At 46.1% G+C, this 23,303-nt stretch overlaps 1 protein-coding gene across 1 annotated transcript in view; it reads right to left on the reverse strand.

The window, feature by feature from the left end:
* The window catches only part of MYO18B (myosin XVIIIB), a 1,710,199-nt gene that overhangs the window by 1,014,257 nt on the left and 672,639 nt on the right, over positions 1-23,303 (reverse strand). Inside the window, exon 21 of the mRNA XM_078665559.1 lies at positions 6,315-6,528. Within this exon, the coding sequence (XP_078521685.1) occupies positions 6,315-6,528 (214 nt within the window). The remainder of the gene's footprint in view (positions 1-6,314; positions 6,529-23,303) is intronic.

Below are 23,303 nucleotides of genomic sequence, written 5' to 3' on the forward strand. Positions count from 1 at the left end.
TTACTATGTCATCCGTATAGAGCAAGCAAGCTACTCCTCTCCCACCAATAGATGGGGCAATACCTTTACTCCTAGTCCAGGAGGGGGAAACACTTCTGTCCCCGTAACATCTTTTAAAAACAGGAAACAAAATATTACTCCAAAGTGATCCTTCTTGTTTTACTGTGGTAAACAGGATCTCGCCTGGACCCATCTCAGCAGATGCATGCATTCTTTGAATGGCCCGCTCAATGCTCAATATCCTTCTTTCACAGAAGGGGAACTATGGGTAGAGGTACCAACTTCTGGGTTAGGGAAGCTATCCACCTCTCCATTTGCCACATAAAGATTAGAAATTATTTGAATCCAGCTATACTCCTCCATTGCTGAGGGGGAGGATTTAGGTCTGGGCCCAAACCCTTCTGCAACTAAGGCCCAGAAGGATCTCATCTGGCCCATAAAAACAGCCTCTCTTAGTGCAACCCACAGCTGATCACTCGCCTCATTTTATAGACAGGCCTTAAACCGGCTCCTACGCCTCTGTAATAGGAACACCCTGGCATTCCTCTCAGATGTGCACTGCATGGATTGTTTTCTAACTAGAGTGTTTATTTCTCTATTTTGTAAGAGAATTGGAAGTGGGTAGGTTTAAAACTACCCTTAGATGTTTTTTGTTTAGTACTTGCTACAATCTACTTCATCAGTATGTTGAAACCCTCCAACACATCGCCCACCCAGGCACCTAGGTTATTAAGGGCTGATTCGAATGTACTCTTTAGGAATAAGAATATTAGGTAGTCCCACTGGATTCTTACTATTTTTTAATTGAATTTAGAGGAGACCCCATCAAATCTCTATGAGCAAATAGGGGTCACATTTAATCCCAAAGAGAAGACTAACAAACAATGATCACTAAGGGGATATCAATTACTTTTAGGTCACCCAACAAATAAAACGAGGAGCAGTCAACCATCATATAGCCCAAGATGACCTCCCCACCCCCACCACCAGATAAAACTTCCCTTTTTTATTAATTCTTATTTTTGTCTGGAAAGCAATAAGAGGGATGTGACATCACCTACTTGAGACAGAGCAAGATTGGAGATTGTACAATGTAAATCACCTACTAATGTACGTGGAGGGCCTCCTTTTTGTCTAAAGTATTTTTAATGAATGCAAAGACATTATTCAAAAGTGGATCATAGGGTGTATCCGGTGGAATATAGGCATTTACCAATAAGTGAGGAGAAGAACCTAATTCCCCAACAGATTGAAACAGTTTCACCGCCAGCAAAAGGTCAAAGGGGTCTCTATGACACACATACTTCCACTTGAGCTTGTTGGTATGGAGAATTGCTACCCCCATCCCTTTTCTGTGACCCCTCCTAGAGGATTTGGCTTTATAACTGAGCATAAAATATTCATCACAATGTAGCTCTTCATCACACCAGGTCCCCTGGAGACACATTATGTCTGCCTTTAACGTACTCAAGTATGGCAGTTTCTCTCTGCTATTCTTTAGACCTGCAGCATTCCAGGAGATGATTTTTAGCTCATTGCTAATTACGATGCAACATAGGGTGGCTAGATGTACATGCACTATTTAAACCTCACGGCAACCAGTTCCATTTTTGATCATCATCTTTTACACCTTTACCATCATCAAGCTGAGATTTCCTAAATGGCACCCATCTACCGTTCTTTCCAAGGTGGACTTTCAACCCCTGAAGATCATCACTAGGGAAGAGCATTGAATAGACCCCGCATTCCTCTCATTTCTACGTAATAAATCCGGCTCTACCTCCTGTTTCTCCACTCCCTCGAATACAGGAAAAGCATCAATACCTCTACATTGAAAACTTTCACAATTTTGTAATATTATATTCACAAACTTTTTTGACTTAAAATGTACTCTTGATTTCTTTAGTCCCTTACCCTGTGTCAAATAGTGTAACCAGAGAAATGTCACTACTTTGAATTAAATTCAGAGTCTTAATGTCCATAAAATAGGATAATGACAAATCTCGATTCAAAATTTGATAGGAATCGAAAAGTGGAACAAAATCTAATGTGCAGAAATCTACGTACAAATACGGTAGATTTTTATCGTCTGGATTGAGCAACCCTTCTTCTAAAATAAGACTTGTAGAAAACAAACAGCTCCACCTGGGGATATTGCAACATCGTGACAGCAGGAAATCCAAAGTACGGTGCCGACTACGAGGAGAGCGGCGTCAAGCACAGAGTCACACAGACCCCAAACAAACAGTACCTTGGAAACAAAGTCTATGATGATGTACGCGTCATGGAGGTGAGGTGACGGTGCCGAGGTTGAGGCCGGTTTCCTGGCTGCCACAGGGGAGGCGAAGCATAGTGTCCGCGAGGAGGTGACGTGTCTAGTCCATTACAGGGGCAGATGGTTGCGTTGGCGGTGAGATGTAAAGTCAGCGAGTTCATGGAGTCACCCGTGGCGGTTATCGGCACTGCGATAACAGCATGCAGGCGCTGGTGATGACAGAGCTGGTGTGAGTGCTGGCGTCGGGCACAGCTGATAACTGCAGGTATCTGCAGAGTCGAAGGGCGTCGGAGCTGCGAAGCAGGCCAGGGAGTGTGTCGTTCACTTCACGAGGGGTGCCCCGGGCCTCGATGCAGGTCACAGTATCACAGAGTTGTCACTGATGGCATCGGAAACAGGTTTTCTTGCTTCTTTTAGGTTTCTTCCAGCTCCCAAACAGCAGGAACACCCTTCAGAGGGCCAAACTGGAATAGGCACCTCCGGGCAGGTCAGAACTCTTGGCAAGAGGGTTCAGGGGAGCTGGGGGTGAAGTCTTTTTGTCCCTGAGACTTCAGAACAGGAGGCCAGCACACTTCAGCCCAGGGAGATCTTCATCAAGCAGGTTCAAAGCAAAGTTCCAGTCTTTGTCCTCTCCTTGGCAGAAACAGCAATTGCAGGCCAACTACACACAGCACACAGCAAAGGGGCAGTACTCCTCCTTAGAGCTCTTCAGCTTTTTTCCTTGACAAAGGTTCCTCTTGGGTCCAGGGGTAATCTAAAGTTCAATGGGTTTTAAGTCTAATTCTTATACCTCAAAATGTCTTTTTTCTCTTTGTGCAAGGAACTCTTCTTCTTTCTTTCTTAAGTCAATGAATGAGGCAGCCGCTGAGTTCAGAGAGGAGGAACACGAAGATATCTGACCAGCAGGAGACACTGCCACTGATTCCGCTGTGATCCTCTCACTAGGCAAGCTTGAGACTAAACATTGTGGTCCCATCACCTGAGAATCCAATTGAAGGTGTTGAGTCAACCCCTCTGATCCTTGTGGGATATCTATCCCTTCCTAAAGCACAGCTTTTTATGGCTCTTCTTTGTGATTCTTTGATTGGGCCCTTTCTTCCCTCTCCACTTTAATGGTTCACATTTAGGCTCAAATTGAGGTGGACATGAAGCGACCAGACTAAGCTCCTGCTTTGTACAGGGTGTAAATATGTGGACTACTTCCTGTTCCATATGAAAGTCTTTCTCCAGATATCCTCCTTACTTCTGGCTATACCAAGGCAGGGTCAAAAATGTATCTTAATGATCATGTAGGGCTTTCAACAGAAGGGGCTTCTTTGAGAGTATCTTTACATTGTGGATTTCTTGTTTGTGAACCAAAGTTGAGACGTGTACATGCCACTTTAGGTGCACTCCCTGAATTTGCAGTAGGAGTCGCCTCAGTGAGGGCTGATTGGCCGGACTAACTCCGGTTACTTTGGAGCACCTCTTCACTGTTTTGTTTCCATTAGTTAGTACCTTTAATATTGCTATCACAGTATCATGGATAGCGTCAACCCCCCCTACAAATCTTTCCAGTAGTGTTAGTGTAGATTACAAGATTCTCTTTGAACAAAGCAATGAAGTAGAGACCTTTACCTCCTAGTCCACAGGTGTATACGACTGTTTATCAATTACCTCGAGATCTGGGGTTGGTGATAATCTGGAAATAACAATGTGTGATTCATCGGTGTACTGCTAAAAAGTTGCAAACCAGTAGGCATTGTCAGGGAAGGTGTAACCGTCATGTGGGGTACATAATCCTTATCTTGCGACCTAGAGTTCCTACCAAGGTCCAGGTCAATGTCTTGAAGTGTGAAATCCGTGTTCAATATGCAGGAAACTACTCTTCTCTCTAACAGTTCATTGCTTTCCACATCAAAATTTACTATTGGCCTAACCGCAACAGGGATCAATGAGGAAGATTGTTTAGGCAAAGGAATAAGATTCTCACTTGGTATGCCAGAAACTTTACTTAGAGATGACTCCTCATGTCACATTACTATTGGCATATCCTCTACCCCAGATGATACTGCTGGCATAGCCACAGCTTGGGTTAGCGCACAAAAAAGTTCAGCCGAGGTGGCCCTGTTTTGCCCTCCAATAAGGTTCATACTATCATTCGGGTCATCCTGGGACATTTTCTCTTTACCCCACAGCAAAAAGTGTACTGGTAAAGAGGCCCTGTTAGGAAAAAAAATAGCTCCACCTGGGGCTTTAGCGACATCATGACAGCACTAAATCCAAAGTACGACGCCGACTGCATGGAGCGCAGCGTCGGGCACAGAGTCACACGGACCCCCAAACAAACAGTACTTTGGAAACGAAGTCTATAACGATGTATGGTGTCATGGAGGTGAGGCGTCGTGCCGAGGTCAAGGCCGGTTTTCCCGGCTACCACGGGGCAGGCGAGGCGTTGTGTCTGTGAGGAGGCAATGTGTTGAGTCCAGAACAGGGGAAGACAGTTGCGTCGGAGGTGAAGCATTGGTTCCAGTAATGGTGAGAAGTCGGCGCGTTTGTGGAGTCACCCTCCATGGTTATATGCACCGCGATAATAGGGTGAAGGTGCTGGCGATGACAAGACGTGTGAGCCCTGGCATCGGGCACAGCCGATAACTGCAGGCGTCATCAGTGTCAAAGGGTGTCAGAGCTGCGGTGCAAACTGAGCAATGCAAGCTGAGCGGTGCAAGCTGAATGGTGCAAGCTGAGCGGTGCAAGCTGAGTGGTGCCCCGGGCCTCGGTGCAGGTCGTGGCATTGCTGATGGCATCGGAAACTGGTTTTCTTGCTTCTTTTAGGTTTGTTCTAGCTCCCAACAGCAGGAACAACCTGAGATGCCCAAAACTGGAATAGGCACCTCCTGGCAGGTTAGAACTCTCAGCAAGAGGGTTCAGTGGAGCTGAGATTTAAATCTGTGTCCCCCCGAGTCCTTAGAACAGGAGGCCAGCACACTTCAGGCCCCTGGAGATCATCTTCAAGCAGGTTCAACGCAAAGTACCAGTCTTTGTCCTCTCCTTGGCAGAAACAGCAACTGAACACAATGGCATTGTGAGTGTTGGCAGGTCTGCTTTCTATGTTTTCATGGAGCAGGTACAATTCATCACACTCTTTGAGTGACATATTGGGGTACCGAGTGTTATATCATCTGAAGTTCAAATTGATACATCTTGTCCTGTGGCTATCACTTCTTGCAGTGTGTTAAAAATATGCTATATAACTGATATACAAAAAAATAGTCATAACCAATATTTGGGGGATGCAATCAATAGAATCATGTACATTTTTGTGAACCTTAGCCAGTATATATAGTAGATATACATGTTTTGTACCAAAATGCCTTAGTTTTAGCCAATATTAATTTACCCTCTTCTGTTTCTGCTAGGACTCTTGATGTCGTGCCTCATTTGTATGATCTGTATTCAGTTTGCATTTTGTGTCTACATCTTCAAGATGGTCAAGACTGTTTTGTAGAAAGGATTTGACAAGGCTAGTCAGCACTTTTTAAATTATGATTTGATCATTTAATTGGGAGGTTTGTGACATTGTTTTTTTCTTTTGAGTCTCATAACAAATGGTTGAAGTCAATTGACTGTAGTTTCACACAAAGACCAGAAACTAGAGCAATAATATAGTAATTCTGCTCATTTAGATTAAAAAAAAATTGGGGAAAAATAGGGGCAAAGTGAGAAAATGTTGTTATTGATAAAAAACTAAATCAGTGGTCCAAAGTATAATAGTTAGTATGTTGCTCCTGGTTCAACACTTGTCAGAATACTAGAATCTGGAAATTAAAAAGGCAATACTCAAGGAAGAAGATATTTGCTTTTAGCCATAAAAAAGTATTCAAATTTCACCACAATTTACATAGCATCGAAGTCCTTAAATCCTTAAAAACATGAACATTGTAAACTGATTTCATACAATAAATGACAGAAGGAAAATAATGACAATTTAATTCAGAATTTCTGTTGAGCAAGATGAAATCATGTTTTCCATTTCATGTGCAGAAATATGAATACCCACCTATTCTGAACAGGCGTAATGCATCAAGTAGCTGTGCCCCAAACAGTTGTACTCTCAGTGGTGGAACATCAATTGCAGACTTCAACGTCTCTACTTCTGCTCCAGGCCTGCAAGGGTGTGAAATGTTCCTTTCATAACCTTCTGCCCCAGATCTTGGGACAAGACAATGGACAAAATGGATTTGGGATCGCTTTATCAAATTTGTCAGTGCATCCTGGAATGGAAAAATGAGATATAAGAATTTGAAGACTTTGAATGGCATTTCTCAACTACAAGATTGAAAACTTGCAGTGGTGACATTTTAATAATAATAAAAAGCATAGACTAAATGATATTTGATACCCAATTGGTAGCAGATGTTGCAACCTCAATATGCTTAACTTGATTACTCAAAGGATACCTGCATTTGTGATATGCAAATTCCTTTCCCTACCTACCTCATATTACCTTTAAATTCTCCGAGCTGAGCCTCAGTAAGTGGGGATCCATGAATACTAAAATCTTGGACAGGCAAAGTTCAGTGACAAGATATGCAGTCTGGATTTCAAGCATACTAAAAAATTTATACATTATTTTATTTTACTGAAGCTATCCCAAAGGGGATGAAGGACGGAGTGTTGAACATTGCAAACACTCACCCCCAGTCAACTGCTCTGGGTTTAATCCATCATCACTCTGCCACGCCAGTTCAGACAAGGCCATATGCAAATCAGTCTGACCCTGTGCCTCATGGGAACAGTCCAGCCCGAACTGCTGATGCATGTCTTCCCTGGACCGGAAACAAGCATCCTGGGTCCGGTTTCAGGCAAATCAGCCATCATCAGCGAGGCTAGCATGAATCCAGTGGCAAAGTGAGCAAGGGACCCACATCTGGGCATACCCTAACAACTTAGGGCGAACAAAGCAAAACCAAAGGGGATGATGGACGGAGTGTTGACTATTGCAAGCACTCACCCCCAGTCAACTGATCTGGGTTTAATCCATCATCATTCTTTAGCTCACTCCGCCACCCCAGTTCAGACATGGCCATATGCAAATCAGTCTGATCCTGTGCCTCATGGGAATAGTCCAGCCCGAACTGCCAAGCCATGTCTTCCCTGGAGCGGAAACAAGCATCCTGGGACCGGTTTCTGGCTAATCAGCCGCCATCAGCCAGGCTAGCTCAAATCCAGTAGCAAAGTGAGCAAGGGACCCATGTCTGGGCATACCCTGCCAACTTAGGGCGAACAAAGCAAAACCAAAGGGGATGATGGACGCAGTGTTGAACATAGCAAACACTCTTGCCCAGTCAACTGATCTCTTGTACATTTATTAAAACACAGGACACAAAAGGTACCCTATAAGCCTGGAAACCTGAGGCAAGAGAGAACATTACAGACCTACAGGCTGGAAATTTTTTTGACAACTTTATTTTCCGTTTTACAATATCACAAATCACAGCCGAGTAACATCGGTGCTCAAAGTAATAACCATTGCAGTATAATGACCATCGTACTTCAGATAGGTATAACACCAATTAAAAAGAGTCAATGATGACATTAGACCCAAGGATTTGCCCAAATCCGGCATCAGGACCACTGCCCCTTGTCCCAAACCACCCCTCAAGGTACAACGCCAATGCCCTCCACCACAGCTGATAATATCAAATAATGTAGCACAGAATGAGAATAGCCCACATAAATTACATGAAAACTCAGATAGTACATTACCCACACCAGCCGGGACTCTGCCTTGCTCCAATTGATGTCCGGAGGCTTGGTGGTCAGTTGTAGTGTAACTCTTGAGTGGCTCCCAGATGTCTTTAGGGCGGGAGGTACATGAAAGAGTGCTGACATAGAGTTCACTGTTCATATTACAATATGTTAAACTTGTTAGCCACTGTTTGACCATAGGGTCCGATTTACTGCCCCAATGCAATGCAATTTCTCTTTTTGCCAGTAAGAGTCTGATGGCAACAAATTTCCGTACCCCTTTAGGAAAATTAAATACATAGCCCAAAAGGGCCCCTTCAGCCATCGTTGCGAGTCAACCATTTCACCCAATATCTTGTATACCGATTCCCAATAGGCCGGTATCTTTACACAATTCCAAGTGAGATGGGCAAAGTCTGCGCTTGGAGACCCACAATTTAAGCAATTGTGTGGTCTGTTTGGATCTATTCTGTGCGACTTCACTTGTGTGATGTACAGTCTGCGTAAGAATTTGAAATTAAGTAGCTTATGGCAACTGTTGAGTGATACGCCCTTGGTGACAGCACAGCACTATGTCCGTCTATAATTGGATGCCCTAAGTCTTCTTCCCAGGCTTGAAGAGCCTTGTCATCATTGATGGGGATGATCTCGGAACAAGTGCAATATAATTTAGAAATACGATGCACCCCGCTAGGGCTCTCTATAATCGTGGTGAGGGAAGCTAATAAGTCTGACTCGATGGGAAAGCTGGGCAGGAGTGCCCATAATGCAGAGCGTATTCTCCCTATCACAAACCGGTCCATGAATGAAGCGGAGCTGAAAGGTTCCTCCTCCTGCACTGAAAAGATGTGACACCCCCTGGGAATAAGTCCCCCACTTTGCTAATATCAAACTTGGAGAGTGTATGTTTTATGAGCATCTCCCTCATGATTGGGAACCAATGAGCATTGGGGAGCGGTAAGGCAGATGAATATAGTGTGGGAGTGCCAATGAGACGACAGAGTTCGTCCCTGGCCCAACTGCTAGTAGACACTGTCTGAATGTCACTGGGATCTCTAACCATTCCCTTGGGAAACACCTCTGAGAGTACGTCAGGGAGGTACACTGGAATCCTAGCGTCAGGGTGGTACCAAGCGTAGGCATAGCTGCATTGTGCGACCAAGTAATATAAATGAAAATCTAGGATGCTGAAACACCCTCTGTTGTATGGAAAGATCAGGATCTGCCATTGTTTACCCCCTCACACTAGTCTAATGAGATGGGAACGTAACGTTAAAAAAAAACTGCTGGGTAACGGGATGGGGATGTTATTGAATAGATATAAGAATTTAGGTAAAACCATCCTCTTAATCAAGGCTACTCTGCAGGCCATGGATAGGGACAGACACAGCCACTTTTCAACCTGCTAATCCAAGTTGTGTATTAAGTCCGAGTATTTGGGCGGTGTCCAGGTGGATATGTATGCCCAGGTATCGGGTGCAGTCTGTGCACCACTCAATCGGGATCTCGAGGTCCCAGCTGGTAGTGCTGGAGGTCAATGTGAATATTAATGATTTATGTCAGTTAATGCCCAGGTCAGAATGTTGTCCAAAGCAAATGATCTCCCGTATTAAAGGTGCCAGGTTCATGTGTGGTTCACGGACATAAAGAACAAAATCATCTGCATATAGTGAGACCAGCAATGGTCCAGTGTTAACTTGAAGTCCCCTGTGGAGATGCTTTCCTTGGAAATGCCGGACCAAGGGGTCCATAGCTAATATAAATACCAGGGGGCGGAGCTTGCCAGCGACCGCAACGGCCACCTGAGCCTTAAGATCCGTGTTGCTGACTCAATATCCTGCACTAATTCGACAGTTCTAGGATGCATACCTACTTTGCGGCCGAAATCTAATTACCGGAGTATTCTCGCGAGGTGGGGATCGACCTCCGACCCCTCACGGCTTCACCACTCCAGAGATATCGGTGTTTGTTTGCGTTGCGCCTCAGGGCCTGTGACCCCCGTGTTCGAGTGGCGCTGGAGGCAGAGCGGCGTCATTGTGCGTGCCGCGATCGGACTTGGAGCCGGCTCGGCACCAGAAATCTCGGCGAGCCCAGCTCCGGTAGTGGGAGGATACTGTGATGGGATCCCTGCTGGGCTGATGCACTGGTGATTTGATGCAACTTTGCGGTGCGGGGCTCGGCGCTAGGAGACAGCGCGAGGCCTCCCCCCTGCAGTGCAAGACTGAGGCAGTAGCAGTGAGTGCGCCTGTGAGGAGGGAGACGAACTGCGCCCATTAGCCCTGGGGGATCCAGGTGTGAGGGCCTGGAGGCTTAAAGAAAGTGGCCAAAGGGAAAGTCCAGAACCGGTGACCTGGTGGAACCACCATTGTGTGGAAATAGGAGAGGCGCATGTTACCACCACCACATAGGAGGCACGCAGGGGGACAGCTGCAACTGGAATCAGCACCAGAGATGGGAAACTGACCACGGTGGGGAGCGCTGAGGAGAGACAGCCTACACCTCAGTGTGGGGGCCCCACTGGGTGACATCAAGGCACAGAGAGAGACACCTGAAGGTGGCAAGATGGCTGCATTTTGCTGCTGATAAATAAGGGCCAGCACACGAAAGAGGTCTGTGTGCTCAGAAGTGGGTGTCTCGGCATGGTGAGATGTGGCGCTGTGCCAGAGCTGCGTCGTGGAGTGCACATGGTATGAAGCCCCAGGGGTGACTCCCGGAGAGGGGTTGGAGACTGGAGGTGCGACTGAAGAATCGCTGCACTGAAGGACAGGGTCCAGCTTCTAGGGGGCATCAAACAGATTTTCTGCAGTCACTGTGTCTGGGAGTGTCTGGAGTGCATAACTATCGCCTGGGCTACACTGAGAGTGCTCCAGGAGTGGCGACAGTGTGGGCCCTGAACGGGCGGACCTATCTTGGAGTAAATATGGGCAGAACGGACAAATCGCAATCGAAGCTCTCCTTCGAGCAGAAACACTCTAAGTCGCACAATGCCATGACAGAGGAGGCCTCTAGGCCTCATCCCCCTCCAGAAGGTGACCCAGATATCCAGAGTATGCTTATATCAATAGAAAGAAGTTTGCAGAGTGGCATAATCTCTCTGGGCACTAAATTGGACGCTCTCTCATACTGGATGGATAGAATGGTAGAACGCCTGGACAAACACGCGGAGAGGTTGGATATGTCTAAGCGGAGACTTACAGAAGTGGAGGAAGCTCATACTACACTGGATTCGGACCATAAACAGCTTGGGAAGGTCATGCAAGTCCTACAAGATAAGACAGAGAATTTGGAGGCCCGATCGCGACGCTACAACCTTAGAATCACCAGTAACCCTGGGCGTAGTATGCGTAGTGGGGCTACGCGAAACTACGCAAAGTGGGCGAGAAACTACGCCCACCTACGCACTTCGCGTAGCCCCACTACACACCACCTGCCCCCCTCCCCCACATACCAAGGTAAGTGCCTTTTATTTACGGCGGGAGGGAGGCAGGTGGCGGGCAACTTCGCTAAGCCCACGGAGTGGGCATAGTGTTGCCTGCTACGCCTACTTTGCAAAGGGCGAAGTAGGCAACACTACAGCGAAGTCCTTCGCCCAGGGTTAATCACCAGTCTACTAGAGACGACCTTGACTGGGAATATAGAAATCTTTGTTGAGAAACTCCTGGTAACCTACTGCAGGAGGGAGTGTTCTCCAATATGTTTGTAGTAGAGAGGGTGCACCGCTCCCTGGGGCCTCGCCGGCCCCCGGGAGCCCCGCCCCGCCCAATCATAGAAAAACTGCTCAACTACCGGGACAGAGATGTTGCCCTACGACTAGCTCAGGAAAAACAGGCACTGGTGTTTGAGGGATTGATGATATCTCTCTTCCTGGATTTCACCGCTCGAGTGCAGGAGGCACGCAGACAATTTGCACCCTTGAAAAAGCAGCTGCGCGAACTGGGACTGGATTATGCCATGTTGTACCCTGCTAAACTGCGGGTGAACAAGCAGGGTCGCTCACACATCTTCACAGACCCAAAGGTCTTACAGAAGGCACTAAAAGAATGGTCCAAAGAACAACACCAGAGCCCAGGAAGGCAACTGCTGGATGAAGCAGCAGGAGGATCACTGGAAGAACAGGATTGAAACACATATATGCTCTCTGGCAGAGGGACATTATGGGAGTGAGATGGGCAAAGTGCTAATGGGCGGAGTTGGGGGCGGACAGCCTACTGTCTGAAGACTTCAGATCAGGTACACTATGGGTGTAATAAGTTGTAAGACCTCAAATGTAGTAATGGGTTGGTAAACATGGTTCAGGTAAAATTGACCCTGCAAGACAGTCACATCCGGATGGCTGTGAGGTTGAGAGGAGGAAAGCTGAGGGTATATCAGTCGTGTACGGGACAGAATATATCACACCCAGTTATCCAGAACGCTCTGGGGAAGGCACTTGGGGCCATGGTGCGCATGTCCGGGAACTGGGTTGGATCAGGTTACGCGTCTCTGGACTAAACAGACATGTGGTGCTTGATCTTAGAGGCTGTGACACTACTGGTTGGTGAATTGGGGAGAGGTCAAGTAATTGTTTGCAATTGTCAGTTTGTAGTTCAAGAGCGACCTCTGCCCACGAGTGACACACAACAGAATAGCAAATCGAGTTTTGGGGGGGACGTAGGGGGGGATAAGTGGGAGTTATTGGGGATGCAACGTGACCGAGCTGTGGGTGGTCTGCTGTGGGAGGGGGGAGGAGGAGGAAGGGTAATGGTAAAGTTGTTTTTGGTGTTAGCAATGACAGTTAAGTTTTTTATGGTGCACATAATACATGCATGCAACAAAGGTCAGGACGCAATACCCGCGCTGCAAAGCAAGATGACGTCACCTAGCGAAGCTTCGGCACCGAGAACAATAGACTCTCTCCGTGCATTGTGGTGGAACATTAGAGGGCTTAACGACCACTGCAAATTACGAAAAGTGTTGAACTATCAGACCAGACAGAATATAGATGTAGCTTTACTACAGGAGACGCACCTCCAACTGAACAGCGCAATGCTTTGCAGTAGAGGTCTGCGGGGTAATATCAATGCCTCGGGCTTTACAACCCACGCCAGAGGGGTGCTGACCTGGGTTTATCCCAGATCGGAATATGTGATTGAGCAGTTGCTGGCGTACACGGATGGCCGCTATGTGATATCCAAGTGCAAAGGAAGGGGAGTAGAATTGATTATAGTGAACGTTTATGGTGCCAATTATGACTGCCTGGAGTTTTATACGACATTGGCAACCACAGTAAGCAGTTATGAGCGAGCACAATTCCTATGGGGCGGGGATTTTAATTTAGTCAGAAGCCCAGAAATGGATGGATCAGAGGGCCCGGTGAGGAGGCCGGTGGCGGCTGCTAGAGCATTAGAAAGTGTTTTGATCAGTAGGGACCTCTGCGATGTCTGGAGGGAAGGGCACCTAGAAAAGGGGGGTTTTACGCATTATTCCACCTATTACAATTTGCACACTCGCATAGATTACAGGCTGGCTTCCACGTCTCTCATGGACCAGGTTCGCGCTTGCCAGGTGCTTCCAGAAACTCTCTCGGATCACTCGCCGCTGCTGCTGATCCTGGCCCCTCCCCAAAAATCTATACAGCAGTTCACATGGTGATTTCCCCCTTATTCATTGCTAGACCCACTTTTCAGGGAAGAGCTGGCAGAAGCCATAGAAATGTTTTTTGATATTAATGTTGGCTTCGTAGACAGTTATCAAACAGTTTGTGAGGCATTTAAAGTGTACATACGGGGGTGGCCATGGTCAAGCACTCAGGGGTTCTCCGATCCATACGTCAGAGATTAGCGGTACTGGAGCAAAAGCTGGGTGAATAGGAGGCGCGTCAGCTGATAGGGGAGAGTGGAGACACTGCTAGCAAAATGAAGGATCTGCTTGCTGAATACCAAGAGGCAGCAGACAGTGAGGTCAAGCATCTGGGCAAATATGCTACAGCACGTGTCTATGGGGAAGGTGATAGGCCAGATCGGTACTGGCACAAATTTTGAAAGCCAAACGCAGTAAGGCGCTTATCACTGAGCTCCGGTCGGTGGAGGGAGAAACGCTGACGAATGAAGCAGAAATAGCGGACAGATATAAACAATATTACTCGGAACTGTATGCCTCCCGGGCTACTGATTCGGGTGCAGAAATTCTAGATTATCTAGAGCATATCAAATTGCCATTCCTAACGGACACACATAGAGAGTTCCTTATGCTCCCCATTGAAAAAGAAGAGATGGGGAGGCACTGGCGGGAATGAGAGCAAATAGCGCCCCGGGTACGGATGGCCTCACAGTAGGCTTCTATAAGGCCTTTTTAGACCTGCTACTCCCACATATCTCAGCGCTATTAGAAGATATGTGTGTAACGGGCGAGATGCCACAATCTATGAGGGAAGCGATCATAGTTGCAGTCCCCAAGCCAGGAAAACCTCCGAAGGAATGTGGATCCTATCGGCAGCTTTCCTTGCTCAACGTCGATACCAATTTATTTGCTAAAATCTTGGCCAACCGCTTAGCTCTGCTGGCCCCGTTACCGGTAGCTGCAGAACAAGGGGGTTTATTCCTGACAGGAATCTTACGTATAATTTACGAACGGTATTCGGTACAATGCAGCACGTGAAACAGGACATCAGGGCAGTGGCAGTTTTCCTTGATATGGAGAAAGCCTTTGACTCTGTTGAGTGGTCCTTCATGAGGCGAGTGCTGAGCAGGTTGGCACTTGCCTGTTTTCCTGCAACTGATCAGAGTGCTGTATAACACTCCATTGGCACATGTACGGCTGGGGAATCTGGTTACAGACCACATTGCTATTTATATAGGAACCAGACAGGGTTGCCCATTATCCCCAACGCTATATGCCTTAGTGCCGGAACCATTGGCGTGCGCACTGAGAGAATGTCATGGGCATAAAGGTATACAATTTCCTACCTATAATATAGTGGTATCAACGTATGCAGATGACACATTATTGTATGTGAGAGGCCCTGAAAACAACCTATCCTCGGTCCTCAGGGAGGTGGTGCACTTTGGAGCACTATCAGGCCTGAGGGTCAAATGGTTGAAATCTATTGTATTCCCACTCACTCCGATCACAACGCAATTCGAGATGGATTACCCCCTGCAATGGTCCTCGGATTCGATTCGATATCTAGGTATCAGATTGCACACTGACTCGGAAATCATGTTCCGGGAGAACTACGGCATTGCAGTTTCTAAACTGGAAGATGACATTGAAACGTGGATTAGGTTACAACTGTCACTGATTGGCAGGGTCTTCATAATGAAAATGGTGATACTACCCAGATTCTTGTTCCTATTTACGAATATCCCTATTGTGCTACCACGTTCCTTTTTTCTCAGACTCAACAAATCACTGATAAAACTGGCCTGGGCGGGTAAGTAGGCCCGGGTTCAATGGAGTGTGCTCACACTACCATACCACATGGGGGACTGGGTGCGTCCGACCTCGAGTTATAATATAGAGCGGCACAAGGTGCACAGGCACACAGCTGGATTTATGGGATGACGGACATTCCGTTTATCCGTATGGAAAACTATTTGCTGACCCTCTTTCTCTACCAGCCATAATTTGTTAACCTGTGGATCGCAGAACGGGAATCTTAGATTCTCTCAACTAAACGCATCATGCTTGGCACAGCCTGTTACAGCTTCAAGCAGGGGCATTGTTATACTCCCCGGAGATGCCTATAGAATGGGCGGTTTGGTTGCCCCCCTGCAGAGATAGGGGGGTCACGAGAGCGCTGCGCACATTAAACATAGCAAGGGCAGTGGATTTGTTTTTGGAAGGAGTAGCAAAGACGTGGCACGAGGCTGCGGACAGGGCAGACACAGTCACCCCGCTGCAACACTTCCAGTTCCACAGAGTGCGCAGGGCCCTGCACGACCTGCTAGGGGATGACTTGAATGAGCCTCCTGTGGTACAAGAACGGTCAATTATTATAGAGATTAAATCACCCCGTAAGATCGTTTCCAACATATACAAGCGGGCGATGTCTCATAGAGCACACCAGTACACTAAGGCCAGGCTGGCCTGGCAACGGGACTTGGACATAACAATAGACAACGACATGTTGTATTACTGCTGTAATAACACGAAATGTATATCACGCATGGCAAGCACAGACTAATACATTTCAAATACATTAATAGAGTGTATTACACCCCGGAGATTGCATAGATACGGGATCAGGGAAGATGCCACTTGCGACAGGTGCCACGCCTCAGCAGCAGATTTCATGCACCTGGCATGGAGCTGCCGGGGAGTATTTAATTATTGGAAAAGGTCTTTTGTGAACTAAGTACCATAGTTGACTCGGAGATTGCTCCCGACCCAGCAATCGCACTATTGGGATACTCTAAAACACTACCTAAGGCAATTCGTAGATTAGTGGACATGGGGTTATTAGTGGCAAAGTGCTGGGTCGCAATGTGCTGGATGAGGGGCCCCCTTCCCACTATGTCACAGTGGTCACCTGATATGCTATATTGCACCACGCAATCGGAAAATTTCAGTGAATTGCTTCATCCCCGGAGCAGGCCGAAGAACTTTTGGGGGCTATACACAATATATTTGCTTAGTAAGGGGGTGGAAGCGACTAATGAGAATGTGACAGAACCTGGCGAGGACACTGATATCACCACTTAAAGGCCGGAACGCCACAATACACAAATAACGACAACCATCACACAATGGGACCTGTGAAAAGCACAAATACACAGTCGGAACAGAAGGCCTAGGTGTAAGAACTGACATTCCTAAAGACACATGGCAGGGGGGAGAATATAGACATAATAGGCACTGAGTCTAGGACATGATGAGTGATGAGGTAATTACTAACGGTAGCGAAAAATGCAGATATTTTTATGGTTATTTTGTTTTCATATATGATCATTGATGCAAGTTCACTAGAGACTAGTCTTGTTATGTACTATTTGTGAAAGCCCTGAGTGAGTGACACTGCCTTCCCCATGGGATGTTGGCAATTAAGCTGTGTAAAGTGTCTCTTAGCAACGAGCCGCAGCCCCTGGTTTGTAGGCATATGGCTGTGCACTTCAGCGACAAACCTTTTCAATAAAACTGTTAAAAAAAATCTTTAAAAAAAAAAAGCTAATATAAATAACAGAGGTGAAAGGGGGCAGCCCTGCCTGGTACCACGTGACAGAGAAACTGAACGAGAAAGCACACCGTTCAAGTGTATTTGTGCAGTGGGGCTAGAATACAACAATTCCGTGAGTGCTACAAATCCATTTGGCATCTGCGCATGATAGACACGAAGAAGGGCCACTCCAAGGAGTCAAACACCTTCTCCGTATCTAATAAAATGGACGCCGCCAGGACTGCAGGATTTATTCTGTGCAGGACCAAGAACAAAGTCCGGAGGTTCAATGAGGTAGACCTTTGGGGGACAAACCGAGATTGTGCAGGGGAAATGATAGTATCCATCAAAAGAGAGAGTCTGAGGGCAATCATTTTTGCAAGAATTGTATAATCCAAATTTAATAAGGAGAGCGGTCTATAGGAGCCTGGCCAATAGTACAATTACTGCTTCCCACAGGGTAGGAGGCAAGACTCTTCTCAAGGGCATCTGCATACACCTCTAAAAGTAAAGGCACAAGGAGATCCTTATAGGATTCATACAAATCCCCTATGAATCCGTCTAGGCCCGGGGCGTTAGAGCCGTTGGGGGCGTTGATGGCGCCGATAATTTCTTCTTCCGAGAAAGGCTCGGGGAGAAATTCCTGAATATTCTTGTCCAGGTATACTAATGCTATCTCTTAAAATGTAAGTCTCCTGAGCAGAAGAGTGATGCTCGGATTTGGAGGTATATAGGCTGGAATATTAATCAAGGAGTTTGCCTTGAATGTCTACTGTCTATGTAAGAAGCTACCCCGATTTTGATCTTAGTTCCGTAACGTAGGGCTTGATGTATGGGGGTTTGAGCATCTGTGCCAGAGTACGGCCAGGTTTCTCACCCTCTCCATATCGGCAGGCCGTCTGGTATTTACTGAGCAAGAGTATCTCTCGGTCGGCAGCGTCCCAGTAATTGCTGAGTAGTGCGATTCGCTGTTTAGACTTGTCTGGTCTATCTAAGGAAACAGCTTCTTTGTCTAGCTCAGCTAACTGGGACTCTATACGAGACAACGTGGTCCTCAAATCCCGCAACACCCCTGCGTGATTGGTGATGCAAACCCCACGAATGTATGCTTTGAAAGACTCCCAAAGGACCGCCCATGTGTCCACAGACCCTGTATTGATACTGAAATACTCTTCAAGTGCCTCTCTGAGTTCGAAATGGAAAATATGGCCATTCAGAGCTCGATTCGGAAAGCACCACTGGCGCTCATATCCCTCTGGTCTGGGGATGCAAATATGGAGAATCACTGCTGAATGGTCAGTGTATGACCTGGGGAGAGTGATGATGGACTTGCACCAGCAACAAATGCCAGTGGAGAGGAGCCAATAGTCAATCCTGGTCCAGGTGTATTGACCAGCATAATGTGTGTAGTCAGTAGTGGCAGGATTGCGTTGGCGCCATAAGTCTTCTAGTGACAGGATGTCACATAATTCAAGGAGTGCACAACAGGCCCTTGGTTTGGAGCGCAATGAGGAGGAGGTGCCGTCTACGGAAGGGTTGAGGAGCAAATTAAAGTTGCGCCCATAAGTATATTGTCTGAGTCATGTTTCCCCATCTGGGAGAGCAGTGAGTGAAAGAATTCCGGGCAATCTACCAATCTGCCTGTCCTCCGCCATGTCTGGGCCACCCTCCTGGGTCCTGTCCATAATTTTCCTGAATGGTAGCAGCTTCTGCTTTGGGTCTCTGCAGCCCATGCCGCTATATGGAGGGAATGGTGAGTTGAGATGGTGAGATTGTGACAGCTCTTCCTCTAATTACAGCCCAACAGTGATCAACCAGCCCCGCTAGCCCACCGCTAAAGAAAAATGAGAGTAATAAAGGCAATGCCTGCAAGTGCAGCAGTGGCTGAGTAGTGGACCTGTACAGAAGATAGTTCGATGCCTGGAGCTGACACCCCTATGCAGTCTGGATTGCAGCCACCATCGGTGTCCCCAAAGCAAGAAGAAGAGCACAGAGGAGATCACCCCGAGATTAGTACAGGCGGAGAAGGAAAGGGTACTCCACCAGTTCCAGCGTGAATATGCTCAGCTGGTTGGTGTTGTGTGCAGTGGGGCTTACTTTGGTGCAGTCGTCCGGCAGTGCTAGGAAAATGAGCACCGATATATGCTGCTGTATAAAGGGCCGCAGAGTCTATACCAAGGAAGGAGGAGGCCGGCATTGGAGGGGCAATCGAACGTGGTCAATGCTGCGCGGCAAATCTCACCTTCCCCACCAGCAGTCCAGTAAACAGCCGGTCGGCTTCCCTCCCAGGCTCGCCCACGGGCCCTGTCCCTGCGGGGCCTCCGGGGGAAAGCAAACGCTGGTGATGCAGCTCTGGCGGTGCCAGCTGAGGCTACACCATGCTGGATAGGTGGGAACAGGGGGGTACGCGCCCAAAGGACCCGCACCGGATGCACTCACTGCGCTAGATGTGGAAGCCAGGCAGTGAGTAAAGTTCTCCTCTGATAAAAATGGTCTAGTGGGCTCCTCTGTACGTGGCTCAGGCAGATGTCTGTGTAGGCCGTGCCTCCTCAATCCACTCGGGGTCGGATTGCGCTGTGCAGCTCTTTCCGCTGGACCTCGCCAGGCATCGCCGTACTCCCAGTTGGGTCTCCCATCAGATGCTATGTGGTAACTGTTTCAACTGGCCATTGTTTGGGGGTATTCTGATTATTCTGGGCCCGTTCGGCAGAGCTTCAGTGCCGCATGGCCATCTTGGTTGGCGGCCTGGCAAGGCCCTCTACAGCCTGGAATTCGTTCATAAGAATGGTGGGCTGCAATCAAACAGGAATTTCCCCCAAATGTCAAAGAACACTATCAATCTATGTTGCACTGTACATGTAAATCATATAGTTAATCCATTAGTGACTTACTAAGTCAAATGATATCAATAACATTGTTTGATACTTTCAAATGAAGTAGTGACACTCATGCAACCTTAACTACAGCTCGCACCAAAATCATATTTTGATCCACAAAACAGAAGGAGCAAGCTCTCCGTATATCCAAATATCTATGATCCCAATACTCCCATTCAGGTGAGTTGTGTTTCTGGTAAGTACAAAAAGCAAGTGCAAGAGTGAGACACTAAAATCTAGTTTGAAGTCTTTGAATGTCAACCTGAATATTCAGTTCCATCAGGGGGGTTTTGATATTAGGGAAAGTGCTAATTTAGGACTCAAGCACCGGCTGACACTGTACAAATAACAGAACAAAGGCAAACATATTTAGGACAATCAAGGACTTATATCTGGAAGGTCTGAAAGTCAACAAGGCTTTTGGGCAGTGAAGGCACAGCAATCCATAAGTCAGGCAATTGGATTTCATGAGGATATAGCAAATATAATTTGAACAGCAAGCAAATTAATGCTGAGAAACAAGATATGTGAATTCAAAATTGTTATTTATCATTCATGGATATCAGATGGAGACTTGTTTGTGTGTCACATGGTCAGGTACTGTGATATTTGCTACTGCTCAGTTGTATTCGACTCTAACAACGTTTCCTTGTATAGTCTGGGACAGCACTCCAATATTACAGAGATTGTGGAGTAGGGATGGGCCATTGTTAGGTTGTTGTAGATGGCAGCAGAGAGTCTAGAGGTTGTCTTTGCGAGTATCACAGGACTGGCATCTGGAGCATTAGGTGGCGTGGCGGTGGTGTGGTGCTGCTCACCATGGCCTATGTTTCTCAGACCGGTGGAATTCCCTTATAAGTTAGTGGGGAGCGACAAATAAAAAGGAAAGGTGAATGGAACATTGAAGGTAAACCTATTGAGATAGTCACTGCCTACAAGTACTTATGAGTGTGGATCAATCTACAAAGGACGTCCGACCGATCACTGTAATGTGAGGAACGTCTCACTCTTTGGCGGGTGATTTCTGTAGAGCAAGGAAAACCTTAGGTTCACCTGATCTCATTCCTTTAGTCCAAATATTGGGAGGAAAAGTTTTACCATCAGTAGCCCATGGTGCAATAGTTTTCAAAGAAAAGATGACAACATGACTGGACAGAGCCCAGACAGCCTGTTTCTGTTAAGTCTTCTTTTTACAGACCGCTACCTCACATGTGCAAATATGTAGGGAATTCAACCTTTCATCAAAGTGGATCCTGAAAGCTAGATTCATAGCCTATTGTCTAAAAGCCAAACACATTAAAGAAAAACATCTGGGCAATGATGAACACCCGAGAGTCCACATTGTCTGAATTTCCAGCTCAATGTGTTGAGGTATTGGAAGCAAAGGATATATGGTTAGTCCCTAGGCCCATATCGGCATCAGCAAGACTTTTAACAAAACAGGCAAAGTTACTGTTGGCCGACAGCGATACACAAACTTTGAAAAACTTAAGTTATGGAATCTGGGCATTAAAACTCTATAATAGTGGGACTTTGCCACATTACCTGTGCTCGCCCTTAAAACCAATAATGAAGCACCAATTAATTAAATTGAGGTTCGGATTGATTCCATTGTTGGCATACAAATATGGGCGAGGGTACAAAGAGACAGTAGCTACTCCGTGCCGAGCATGCAGAGCAGTAGAGGAATCTCTAAGCCACATACTGTGCATCTGCGAGAAACTACGCACATTGAGTATATATTGGCTTCGTCCTATTTGGCATATTTTACATATACGGACATGTCATGCTGCCCTGGTCAAGTGCATGAAAGGCAGCACGCTTCATGAAATATCTGAGGGCAGTAAAAGCAGTTTTAGATTCCGACCATCACACAGAAGTATAACCTAAATTGCAGTGCCAAGTGCCAAGTGTTTCTAAGCTTCATGTTTATAGTCGCTTAAGCGGTGTTTAAACCTATGAAATTTTAGAATAACAAAGTGATAAAATGTTTTATATACTCTTTTATAATATTGGAATATATTCACATTACATAGTTTTTTATATGGCCTGATTGCAATGATTTTAATTAATTGTGCAATAAAATGATCTATCTATCTATCTATCTATCTATCTATCTATCTATCTATCTATCTATCTATCTATCTATCTATCTATCTATCTATCTATCTATCTATCTATCTATCTATCTATCTATCTATCTATCTAAGAAAGAACTCTACTCCACGTGCCACCACATGCTTGGATAAAGAGTGTGTCAAGTTGAGAGAAGGGCTGCATTCTTACTGGCTGTAATCTATAATATCCCCACATATACCTCCTGATTTCCTGTTCTGGTAAAGATATTTAAGGTGCAGCAAACATTGCCCTTATTGCCACAGCAAGTCTGCGTATCTTTTCTCAGTGTGATCTTTATCCCTTTATTCAGTCTCATTGTCACTGTGATCTTTTCCCATTTTGTATTCCCTTCCTAAGACTTGTATCCCTTTCAGGATTCCTTCTGGATACCTCACAACCATCTCTTGCATTCTCCTTGTAATTAGTGTTGCCTCTACCCCACGCCTTGCAAGTCTTTGGTCTGGACTGGCATTCCTTTTCTGCTACATACTTTGGCTTTTGTTATCTGCACACCCTTGGTTGGAGGTTTTTTACCCATTCCCACGTTATTCCTGTGGCCGAGGCATCCTCCCTCATTCTCCTTAATTCCTCATGTTATTTATTTCAGTATACACATTTCAGCAGTTAGCAAATTGTGATAGTCACCTCCACAAAAAATGTAAGTAGCTCCCAGCCAATCAGATTCCCTTTGAGGATCCTGCATTGAGCAAAATAAAAATAAAATATCCTCAATCAATGAGGTACGAAAATGTTGGATCATCAAATTCTCTGTAGACCCAGACCTATATATATTCCACAAATATTGGACTACGTTTGAGAAAAAACTTGCTGCTGCAAGTTTGGATTCTATGTTTCTTTTCAAAGGCATTCCACAATGCTTAAGTGATAAGCAGGACTAACAAAAAGCTTGCTGCACAAAAGCTAGATGTAAAATGGGCTGAAAGGTAAGAGAGAGCATCTTACATCCTAAAAACTAGACAGGGATATAAATTGGAACCCCTTAATATCAGGAAAATGGTCATAGCTTAAAAAACAGTTCTTTTATTGCTAGGATCACTAATGTTCCTAGTTTATCCAAATAGTATTTTAATGTGGTTGGTAAACTATCTTCCTCAATATCAACTAAATTATTGGCAGAATCTTTTTAAACTGGCTGCTCATGTTTTGACTA

Source organism: Lissotriton helveticus, chromosome 11 (assembly GCF_964261635.1).
Source record: "Lissotriton helveticus chromosome 11, aLisHel1.1, whole genome shotgun sequence".
NCBI classification, from domain to species: domain Eukaryota; kingdom Metazoa; phylum Chordata; class Amphibia; order Caudata; family Salamandridae; genus Lissotriton; species Lissotriton helveticus.